The sequence below is a fragment of the Petromyzon marinus genome, chromosome 66 (assembly GCF_048934315.1).
Source record: "Petromyzon marinus isolate PM22_M1 ecotype Great Lakes invasive population chromosome 66, UKy_Petmar_22M1.pri1.0, whole genome shotgun sequence".
Taxonomy (NCBI): domain Eukaryota; kingdom Metazoa; phylum Chordata; class Hyperoartia; order Petromyzontiformes; family Petromyzontidae; genus Petromyzon; species Petromyzon marinus.
Window position 1 is genome coordinate 4,282,255 of NC_133732.1, and position 11,447 is coordinate 4,293,701.

Genomic DNA, 11,447 nt, shown 5'->3' on the forward strand with positions numbered 1-11,447 from the left:
GCGATGGTTTCTGTCGAGATGGACCACCGCCGGCGGCCGTCAGCGGCAGACGCCGCGGGCGCCGCCCCAGCGGATGGGACGGCAGCGCCGCCTCCGGGAACGCGAAAGGCGGCCGAAGCGGCGGTGGACGCGGCATCAACCAGCGGCGGAACTTTCTCCATTCGTAGACTTCTCTGTATTGACAGTGGATTTGTGGAGCCCCAAATCCTTAAGAGATGAGTTGTGTAGCCCCTTTCCTGGACTGATGAGCACCAACAGCTCTGTCTCTGAGGTCCTCAAGAGATTTATTTTGATCGCGGTCTCAGCTTGTTTCCACGCCCCTTGTACGGCGAAGACCAAACTCACAAATAGAGGCCGACCGAAACTGAATTTCTGGTTTCGTCTGTCTTATTCCCCCTCCCCACCACCACCACACCCCTCTCACCCCCATCCTTGCTTGAGTGTGCATGTGTGCGCTGCTTGCGATCGCCGGAGAGAGTGAGGAGCGTCTGCCATCAACCACTGCCTGCGCACGCGCGCGTGTAGTTTAGAGGCCGACCGAAACTGAATTTCTGGTTTGGGCCAAAAACGAAACCAGACCGAAAGTAAAAAAAAATACTTTCGGCTGAAAACTAAAGTTTAAAATTGACTTTCGGCTGAAAATGAAAGTTAAAAATTTACTTTCGGCCGAAACCGAAATGATGCCGAAAGAGGCTATCTGCCAACTTTCGGCGCCAAAACCGAATTTCGGTCGGCCTCTACTCACAGAGTTTCTAATCTTTAGCTAGGGCGGGGCCTCCCAAACTCAACCCATCAAGATCTACTTAATTACCGATTCCGACTTCCCATACTGTAGCCAATGAAACCAGGGGGTTTCACTTACTTTTTTCCAAATAACCTTAAAACCCTATATTACTCATTGTTTAATTCACCCATCATTTTGTTTCAAGAAGACGTGGAATTGGTGAATATCTAAACCCTATTGGATAGTTAATAAAAGACCGTTTTTGATTTAAGAAGGCTCTCATGGTGGTAATACTATGGAATTTCCAGAAATGTCATTGGGGTTCACAAACTTCTTAGTGGAAATGGTTACTTTAGTTCAACACAGTTGGTTGACACCATGTCCGACTTCTCTAAACCGTTGTTAGTTCAACACCAAGTCAGACTGGGCCAGTGTCAACTGCGTGAGTGTCGCTTCAACGCAGTCGGGAGTTGCTCTAAACCGTTGTTAGTTCAACACCAAGTCAGACTGGGTCAGCGTCAACTGTGTGAGTGTCGCTTCAACGCAGTCGGGAGTTGCTCTAAACCATTGTTAGTTCAACACAAAGTCAGACTGAACCAGAGTCAACTGTGTAAGTGTCGCTTTAACGCAGTCGGGAGTTGCTCTAAACCGTTGTTAGTTCAACACCAAGTCAGACTGGATCAGCGTCAACTGTGTGAGTGTCGCTTCAACGCAGTCGGGAGTTGCTCTAAACCGTTGTTAGTTCAACACCAAGTCAGACTGGGTCAGCGTCAACTGTGTAAGTGTCTCTTCAATGCAGTCGGGAGTTGCTCTAAACCGTTGTTAGTTCAACGCCAAGTCAGACTGGGTCAGTGTCAACTGTGTGAGTGTCGCTTCGAAGCAGTCGGGCCTTGCCTTTCGCACCAGTCGAAGGCGGCGAGGCTTCCAGAAGTTCTTTGGCAAGCCCCCCCCCCCGCCCCCCCCCTCCCTCTCTGCGAATCACGGGGGTCCTGGTTCGACGCAAGACTCGGAATCAGAATATTTATTACTGGAGGAGGAAGGATGTCCGTCGGGGAGGCCACGGGATCGGGATCGGGATCGTAACGACGCAGGCGGCGACAACGACACGGGCAGGAAGGGGGCGAGCAAAATCGGCCGCTAAATTTTTTTAAAAAGTACACAATGTTTTTCTTGCCGTGGTTCTTCCCGCCTGTGCTTGCAATTGGAACGTCGTGATTCGTTCCATTTTATTTTATTTATGACCGCGTGACTTCGCCGAAAGAAACAAAGAGTAATGGATTCCTGCAGTCACGAAAGCTTCAAATCAAGATACACCAAACAAAACCAAACTTCCTCGGTCCCTGCCAGGCGAGTCCCACCGAGGCACCGGCCTCGCCCTTTCGCGAAGCGGCCTGGGCGTCGTGGCAAACGCGGCTCGTCTCCCCGCGGGAAACTCAAAGCCAGCGAAGCGCTCGAAAGGGGCCGTCCAGAAATGACGTCACGCGATTTTTGACCTCCATCGCCACGATCGCCATCATCACTGTCGCCATCGCCACGATCGCCATCGTCGCCCTCGCCACGATCGCCGTCATCACCGTCGCCATCGCCACGATTGCCATCGTCGCCATCGCCACGATCGCCGTCATCACCGTCGCCATCGTCGCCATCGCCACGATCGCCGTCATCACTGTCGCCATCGTCGCCATCGCCACGATCGCCGTCATCACCGTCGCCGCCATCGCCATTGCCGCCCGAGACGCCGTTCGGCGAGACGGGGGCGGCCGTTCCCCCAGCGCCGCCGCTCAGCGCAGCGTGAGGCGCAGCAGCTCTGCGACGAGGCGGACGTTGACGCTGTTCCCCAGCAGCTGCCAGCGCTTGCGCAGCGACAGCCCCTCGGGGAACGAGAACCCGTCGGGGAAGCCGTGGATGCGGGCGACCTCGCCGGGGCTGAAGTAGCGCAGCCCCAGCGCCGCGAGTCTCCTCGTCCGCTCCTCCCCCTCCTCCCCCTCCTCCTCCTCGTCCTCCCGGAACGCGGCGGCGACGTTGGCGCCGGCGTCGGCGAGGAGCACCGAGCCGGAGCCCTCCACGTAGCGGCCGTAGGCGCCCGTGAAGCAGTTGGAGCGGCGGCTGTCGGGCGTCACGATGTCCAGCAGGCGGCCGTAACGGCGCAGCACCCGCGGCGGCACCAGCAGCGAGTCGCGGGCGTAGCGCCGGGGGGCCGCCTCATCGTCGTCGTCGTCGGGGTCGAGGAACTCGCGGAGGCTCCTCACGTTGGCGTCGCGGTCCTGCGCCATCTTGCGGGCGGCCTCGGCCGGAGCGTCGCTCTTGTAGCTGCACGGCGGCGGTGGTGGCGCTGGGGGGGGGGGGGGGGGGGAGGGGAGGCTGTGACGATGTTGGAGGTGGGGGGGGGAGGGAGGAGGAGGGAGGAGGAGGGGGGAGGAGGGAGGGGGGATGGAGGAGGGAGGAGGGAGGAAGAAGAGGAGAGGTAGGAGAGGGAGGAGGAGTGGGGAAGGGGGGAGGAGGAGGGGGGAGGAGGAGGGAGGAGGAGGAGGGGGGAGGAGGGGCGAGGAGGAGGGGAGAGGAGGGGAGAGGAAGGAGAGGGAGGAGGAGGCTGCGGCGTTACCCCAATCCGCTGCCGTCCGGGCCTCCTTGCCGCCTCCCTGCCACGGCTCCGCCCCAAACCCCGCCGGCAGCAGCGCCAGCGGCGACGGCGCCCCCCCCCCCTCCGCGTCGGCCGGCAGCCGGTTCATGACGCCGCCGGCGGCGCGGAACTGGAACCCGGGCCCCCCGCCCCGCCGGGCGACGAGGAAGTAGCGCAGCCTCGAGTTGGGCACCCCGACCGCGGCGGGCCCCAGCAGGAACTCCTGCCGCTCGGCGTAGCCGCCGCGGGCGTCCAGCGCCTCGTGGAGCGCCCGCCGGGCCCCGGAGCCCTCGAACCCCGCGACGTTCTCCAGCAGGAGGTAGCGCGGCCCCAGGCGGCGCAGCAGCGCCACGAGGCGGGCGAGGCCCGCGCAGCGGCGGTCGTCCAGGCCGAGGCGGCGGCCGCGCCGGGCGAACGGCTGGCACGGGGGTCCAGCGACGAGGGCGTCCGGCCTCAGGGCCGCGAGGGCGGCGTCGGGGAGCGACTCGAGGGAGCGCGCGAGGAGCGTCGTCCGCGGGAAGTTGCGGCGGTACACGGCGTTGGCCACGTCGCTCACGTCGAGGGCGGCGACCACGGCGGCCGGGGCGCCGCTCAGGCGCACGGCGTAGTGGAGGCCGCCCACGCCGCTGAACAGCTCCATGACGCGCAGCGGGCGGGGGCCCGCGGAGTCGCCGTCGCTACCACCGCTGCTACCGTCATTGCCGCCACCACTCACACTACCAATACTACCGTCACTACCACCACCACTCACACCGTCACTACCACCACCACTCACACCACCACCACTCTCACGGTCACTCACGGCGCTACCGACACTACCACCACCACCACTCACACCGCTACCACCACCACCGCTACTACCGTCACTACCACCACCACTACCACCGCCACTACCACCACCGCTCACACCACCACCACTCTCACGGTCACTCACGGCGCTACCGGAACTACCACCGTCACCACCGCCGCCCCCTTCGCCGTCGTCACCGTTGCGCATGGCTCCGCCGTGCCGAGCTGCCGTCACTCTGCACCCGGGGCGGAGAGACAGCGCAGCCACTTTACTGGTGGTGCCACGGTGGCCGGGAAATGTTGACTACCTCGCCTGGTGTGCAGGAGGTCGTGGGTTCCATCATCACCACGGTGGCTAGATGTTGACTACCTCGCCTGGTATACAGGAGGTCGTGGGTTCCACCACCACCACTACCATCATCACGGTGGCTAGGAGATGTTGACTACCTCGCCTGGGGTGCAGGAGGTCGTGGGTTCCACCATCATCATCATCATGGTGGCTAAGAGATGTTGACTACCTCGCCTGGTGTGCAGGAGGTCGTGGGTTCCACCACCATCATCATCACGGTGGCTAGGAGATGTTGAATACCTCGCCTGGTGTACAGGAGGTCGTGGGTTCCACCACCACCACCATCACCCTCTGCGTATAAAAGGAATCCATTCATAATAAAGGAATCCATGGTTAATTTAACGACTTTAAACTTCTTCTTTGGCTCTTTCGGTAAAGTCACGTAGAATGAGAACAAAATAATAAAATAAAATAAGACAATAAAATTCTCACGACGTTTTGGCCACAACACAAGTAGCCCTCTTTAGGTGAAGTAACAAAACTGTCGGGACGACAGAGCTCCAATGAACGCCGCTAAGATTCGCAGCGTCCTTTAAGCTGGTTGAGAGAAGGCACCTTGACAAAGGGGTTTACATATCAAACAGGATAATTTAGCATTGAAATAGCTGAGGGATTAGCTTGTGACTGGTCACAGAAATAGCTATGTTAAAGTCAAAGCTTACATATCCACAGAGGCACCTAGTACAAATCAAACAGGAGAATTTAGCATTGAAATAGCTGAGGGATTAGCTTGTGACTGGTCATAGAAATAGCTATGTTAAAATCAAAGCCTACACATCCACAGAGGCAATCAGTACATATCAAACAGGAGAATTTAGTTTTTATTTAAGCTTTCATGACTGCAGTAATTCATATTCTTAGCTCTTTCAGTAAAGTCACGTTGAAGGGAAACAATAAAATAATAAAATATATAAAATAAAAATTCTCACGACGTTTCGACCATAACACAAACGGTCGTCATCAGGTGTGTCGGTTTGCATAAATTTATTTATTTTTTAACGGTGTATTTACTTATTTATAAAAAACGTCTGCGCCACGCGCAGCGATTTGGCAGTTTATTTAGGACTAGTCCATCTATGTTCTGAAAAGAGGAGGGGGAGACGAAAAATTAATGTATGCTGTCTGAAAGCCACTGTAAGCGTGAACAATCAATTAAGACCTGAAATGGTTTATCAAATCTTTCCAATGATTGCTAAGCCAGAATCCATCTTCTCGGTTGAAATTGTCTCTGTGCTTGTATATGTGGATAGCCTCATGAACGAATCTTTCATGGTAGCCAGATGGCTTACAAAGAACCTCTGTCTTGGAAAAGTCAAAGTCATGTGAGCCTACTGAATTATAACAATGATCTGCCATGGCCGAGGTGTTGGTCCTACCGTGTTTAAGGTCTGCTTTGTGTTCACGAATGCGGTCCGAGACATGGCGTTTGGTTTCTCCAATGTAACTACTACCACAGAGGCAACTTAGTTTGTAGACACCAGGGTACAGTATGTCCGGAATCACATCTTTTACAGACGGAACCAGATCACGGATTTTATGTAATGTGTTGAAACGGACCTGGATCTTGTGTTTATTCAAGATTTTGGAGATCTTTTTTGTGATCCCCGCAATGTAGGGTAAAGTGATGGTTTTGAAAGGCTCCTCAAGAAGGTCCTTCTTCATGGTTTGAGTGATAGCTTTGCGGATTGTATAGTCGGAGTAACCATTAGCCTTAAGAGCTTGGTGTACGTGCTTGAGTTCACTGCCTATGTGTTCCTGGTCGGATATGCATTGGGCTCTATGATACAGAGTCTTGATGAGAGAGTTCTTACCGGATTCTGGCTTAGCAATCATTGGAAAGATTTGATTAACCATTTCAGGTCTTAATTGATTGTTCACGCTTACAGTGGCTTTCAGACAGCATACATTAATTTTTCGTCTCCCCCCTCCTCTTTTCAGAACATAGATGGACTAGTCCTTCTAAATAAAGTGCCAAATCGCTGCGCGTGGCACTGACGTTTTTTTTATAAATAAATAAATACACTGTTTACAAAAAATGCAAACCGACACACCTGATGACGACCGTTTGTGTTATGGTCGAAACGTCGTGAGAATTTTTATTGTTTTATATATATTTTATTATATTATTGTTTCCCTTCAACGTGACTTTACCGAAAGAGCTAAGAATAGGATAATTTAGCATTGAAATAGCTGAGGGATTATCTTGTGACTGGTGACAGAAATAGCTGTGTTAAAGTCAAAGCCTACACATCCACAGAGGCATCTAGTACATTTCAAACAGGAAAAATTTAGCATTGACATAGCTGAGGGATTAGCTTGTGACTGGTCACAGAAATAGCTATGTTGACTTCTCCAAGACGGAGGTTCTTTGCAAGTCAACCGGCTACCATGAGAGATTCGTTCATGAGGCCATCCACATATACAAGCACAGAGACAATTTCAACCGAGAAGATGGATTCTGGCTTAGTAACCATTGGAAAGATGTTTTAAACCATTTCCGTTCTTAATTAATTGTATTTTACGGTGACCTTCAGACCGCAACTCTTTTGCTGGCATTGACTCTTAATACCTCTCACACCACGGTTAATGGTATGGTTTATAACATGTAGTAGAACAGCGCCTCACAGCTGTTTATCTACCCCCTCCTCCGTTCCGACCACGGATGGACTCGTCCGTCTGAACGGGGCTCGTAGCTGTCCGTGGTGCTGACGTTGAGGGTAAGAATCCACCCATTTTTTCACCATATAGCATTGTGATATATAACGACTTATTGTTGGTAGCTCAGCTGATTGGAGAATATATAGAGTTTATTGATAACATTGAGGTAGTTTATATTTAGTTTTTTTATTGGTTTACTATATGGTATTCATTATATAGTGTAGTGTATACCCAGTTGCTGTTAATAGCTCAGCTTATTGAAGAATATATTGAGTACATTTATTATATTGATGTAATTCAGACTTAGGTTTTTTCTCACATTGGTTTACTGTATGATAGTTGAGTTGTTACAGCCCCCTTTTGCGTCCATGTACTAGGTGCCTCTGTGGATGTGTAGGCTTTGACTTTAACATAGCTATTTCTGTGACAAGTCACAAGCTAATCCCTCAGTTATTTCAATGCAAAATTATCCTGTTTGATATGAACTAGGTGCCTCTGTGGATGTGTAGGCTTTGACTTTAACACAGCTATTTCTGTGACCAGTCACCAGCTAATGCCTCAGCTCTTTCAATGCTAAATTCTCCTGTTTGATATGTACTAGGTGCCTCTGTGGATGTGTAGGCTTTGACTTTAACATAGCCATTTCTGTGACCAGTCACAAGCTAATCCCTCAGCTATTTCAATGCTAAATTCTCCTGTTTGATATGTAAACCCCTTTGTCAAGGTGCCTCACTTCTCTCAACCAGCTTAAAAGACGCTGCGAATCTTAGCGGCGTTCATTGTAGCTCTGTCGTCCCGACAGTTTTGTTCCTTTCACCTGAAGAAGGGCACTTGTGTTGTGGCCGAAACGCCGTGAGAATTTTATCGTCTTATTTTATTTTATTATTTTATTCTCATTCTACGTGACTTTACCGAAAGAACCAAAGAAGAAGTTTAAAGTCGTTAAATTAACCATGGATTCCTTTATTATGAATGGATTACTTTTATACGCAGAGGGCGTCGCCAAAGCACGCATCTGCGCGTGCGCAGCAAACGCTGATCCGTTGTTGCCCCTAGCGATGCACACGCGATCGATGTTCCCCCCCTCCACCCACCCCAATGTGTGCACTTATTACTATAGGGTCGGTAAATACTACTACTATATCTTCTTTGGTTCTTTCGGTAAAGTCACGTAGAATGAGAATAAAATAATAAATTGATAAAATAGACACTCTCTATTATTGTGTTATTTTATTTTATCAATTTATTATTTTATTCTCATTCTACGTGACTTTACCGAAAGAACCAAAGAAGATGAATCATTGCAGTCACGAAAGCTTTAAATCGAAACTACTACTATAGTCCTTAGATACTATTACTGTAGAGCGGGCTGGGGGATGGTGGTGGTGGTGGTGGGGGGGGGGGTGTAGTAGCCCAGCCCCAGCCTGCAAAGGGACCACCTCGGCCGGCTGGGCAATCTAGGCGAGGCCGATGGCTCTCCACGGGACTAGGCCTCACCACGGCACTCGGTGACGTGAGCAGCGAGAACTCTGGAGTCGATATAGATGCTGTTACAGAGTTGGTAGATACGACCTGCCAGTCGGTAGATAGTCTTGATTTGATAGATACGCAGGCGACTGAAGCCAGGTTACCCCAGAGGGACCGGCATTGCTGCTCGTCCTGAAGAAGTCTTCGTCTGCGTCCTCTACGTCCTGCCGAGTCTCCGACACGCGAACCTGGACCCCCAGCTGTGGTCCGGTCCGTAGCAGCGAGTAACGTTGTTACTAGTCTCGCTAAGCCTGGTGGTCACCATCACGGGTTGTTATTCTGTTAAGGGGAAAGTCACCCCGTGTGTGTTGGGTGCTGAATGAATGCGTTGCCTCCACATTCTCCGTCTGCGACTCAGTTGAGTCCACTGCAGTGGTATCTAGACACTCTAGATACCACTATACACACTCTAGATACCACTATACACTCTAGATACCACTAGACACTCTAGATACCACTAGACACACTAGATACCACTAGACACTCTAGATACCACTAGACACTCTCTAGATACCACTAGACACTCTAGATACCACTAGACACTCTAGATACCACTAGACACTCTAGATACCACTAGACACTCTCTAGATACCACTAGACACTCTCTAGATACCACTAGACACTCTAGATACCACTAGACACTCTAGATACCACTAGACACTCTAGATACCACTAGACACTCTAGATACCACTAGACACTCTCTAGATACCACTAGACACTCTAGATACCACTAGACACTCTAGATACCACTAGACACTCTAGATACCACTAGACACTCTAGATACCACTAGACACTCTAGATACCACTAGACACTCTAGATACCACTAGACACTCTCTAGATACCACTAGACACTCTCTAGATACCACTAGACACTCTCTAGATACCACTAGACACTCTAGATACCACTAGACACTCTAGATACCACTAGACACTCTCTAGATACCACTAGACACTCTAGATACCACTAGACACTCTCTAGATACCACTAGACACTCTCTAGATACCACTAGACACTCTAGATACCACTAGAGACTCTCTAGATACCACTAGACACTCTAGATACCACTAGACACTCTAGATACCACTAGACACTCTAGATACCACTAGACACTCTAGATACCATTAGACACTCTAGATACCACTAGACACTCTCTAGATACCACTAGACACTCTAGATGCCACTAGACACTCTAGATACCACTAGACACTCTCTAGATACCACTAGACACTCTAGATACCACTAGACACTCTAGATACCACGAGACACTCTAGATACCACTAGACACTCTAGATACCACTAGACACTCAAGATACCACTAGACACTCTCTAGATACCAATAGACACACTAGATACCACTAGACACTCTAGATACCACTAGACACTCTAGATACCACTAGACACACTCTAGATACCACTAGACACTCTAGATACCACTAGACACTCTAGATACCACTAGACACTCTCTAGATACCACTAGACACTCTAGACACCACTAGACACTCTAGACACCACTAGACACTCTAGACACCACTAGACACTCTAGATACCACTAGACACTCTCTAGATACCACTAGACACTCTAAATACCACTAGACACTCTAGATACCACTAGACACTCTAGATACCACTAGACACTCTAGATACCACTAGACACTCTCTAGATACCACTAGACACTCTCTAGATACCACTAGACACTCTAGATACCACTAGACACTCTCTAGATACCACTAGACACTCTAGATACCACTAGACACTCTAGACACCACTAGACACTCTAGACACCACTAGACACTCTAGACACCACTTGACACTCTAGATACCACTAGACACTCTCTAGATACCACTAGACACTCTAGATACCACTAGGCACTCTAGATACCACTAGACACTCTCTAGATACCACTAGACACACTCTAGATACCACTAGACACTCTAGATACCACTAGACACTCAAGATACCACTAGACACTCTCTAGATACCACTAGACACTCTAGATACCACTAGACAATATAGACACCACTAGACACTCTAGATACCACTAGACACTTTAGATACCACTAGACACTCTAGATACCACTAGACACTCTAGATACCACTAGACACTCTAGATACCACTGCGTCTCCTTCATAGACACTGCTACTCGCTACTCACAGCACTTGCCCCTACAGCCTGCTGGAGGCTACCTGGGGGAGCTTTGTCCGTGTGTAGCGAGTTACCTGCCGCTGCTACTCACAGCACTTGCCCCTACAGCCTGCTGGAGGCTACCTGGGGGAGCTTTGTCTGTGTGTAGCGAGTTACCTGCCTCTGCTGCCTCCGCTCGGTGTGGGACGCGAACTCAGGCGGCCTCGAGTGGAGAGGGAGGCGAGGGTGAAGCCGGAACGTGAATAGCGAACCACGTGGACGGGGGCCCTGGAACGTGAATAGGAAACGTGGTGATGGGGGGGGCTGGAACGTGATTAACGGACTCCCTTTGATGGGGTGCCCTGGAACGTGAATAGCGGCAACATGCGTGCCAAGTGTGCTCACTGTTGAACTCTACCCGGCTTGCAAGTGGGAGTCTCTCCGTGTCACTGTATCTCTAAGAGACACACGGAGACACAGAGATACACAGAGACCCATAGAGATACACAGAGACACATAGACACGCGGAGACACACAGAGATATACAGAGACACACGGAGACCCATAGAGATACATAGAGACCCGTAGAGATACACAGAGACCCATAGAGATACATAGACCCATATAGATACATAGATACCCATAGAGATAC

The 11,447-nt window shown here is 50.8% G+C and overlaps 1 protein-coding gene across 2 annotated transcripts; it reads right to left on the minus strand.

Moving 5' to 3' along the window:
• Positions 1-1,730: 1,730 nt before the first annotated feature.
• TRDMT1 (tRNA aspartic acid methyltransferase 1) lies at positions 1,731-11,219 on the minus strand. Of its 2 annotated transcripts, none has more exons than XM_076054577.1 (3): positions 10,977-11,219; positions 3,327-4,369; positions 1,731-3,056 (listed from the first exon to the last, which is right to left on the minus strand). In XM_076054577.1, the coding sequence occupies exons 2-3, from the start codon at positions 4,339-4,341 to the stop codon at positions 2,506-2,508; spliced, it is 1,566 nt and encodes a 521-aa protein (XP_075910692.1). In that variant the 5' UTR covers positions 4,342-4,369; positions 10,977-11,219; the 3' UTR covers positions 1,731-2,505. The 2 variants fall into 2 exon arrangements, with proteins under 2 accessions (XP_075910692.1, XP_032836257.2); XM_032980366.2 differs by having other exon boundaries at positions 10,973-11,218.
• Positions 11,220-11,447: the final 228 nt, after the last annotated feature.

Bases quoted from the DNA above. Each gene is read 5' to 3' on its own strand.
- TRDMT1 (XM_076054577.1), bottom strand. From the start codon at position 4,341: ATGCGCAACGGTGACGACGGCGAAGGGGGCGGCGGTGGTGACGGTGGT. The intron at 3,057-3,326 runs GTAACGCCGCAG...CCCCCCCCCCAG, and splicing joins CCGGACGGCAGCGGATTGGG to CGCCACCACCGCCGCCGTGC.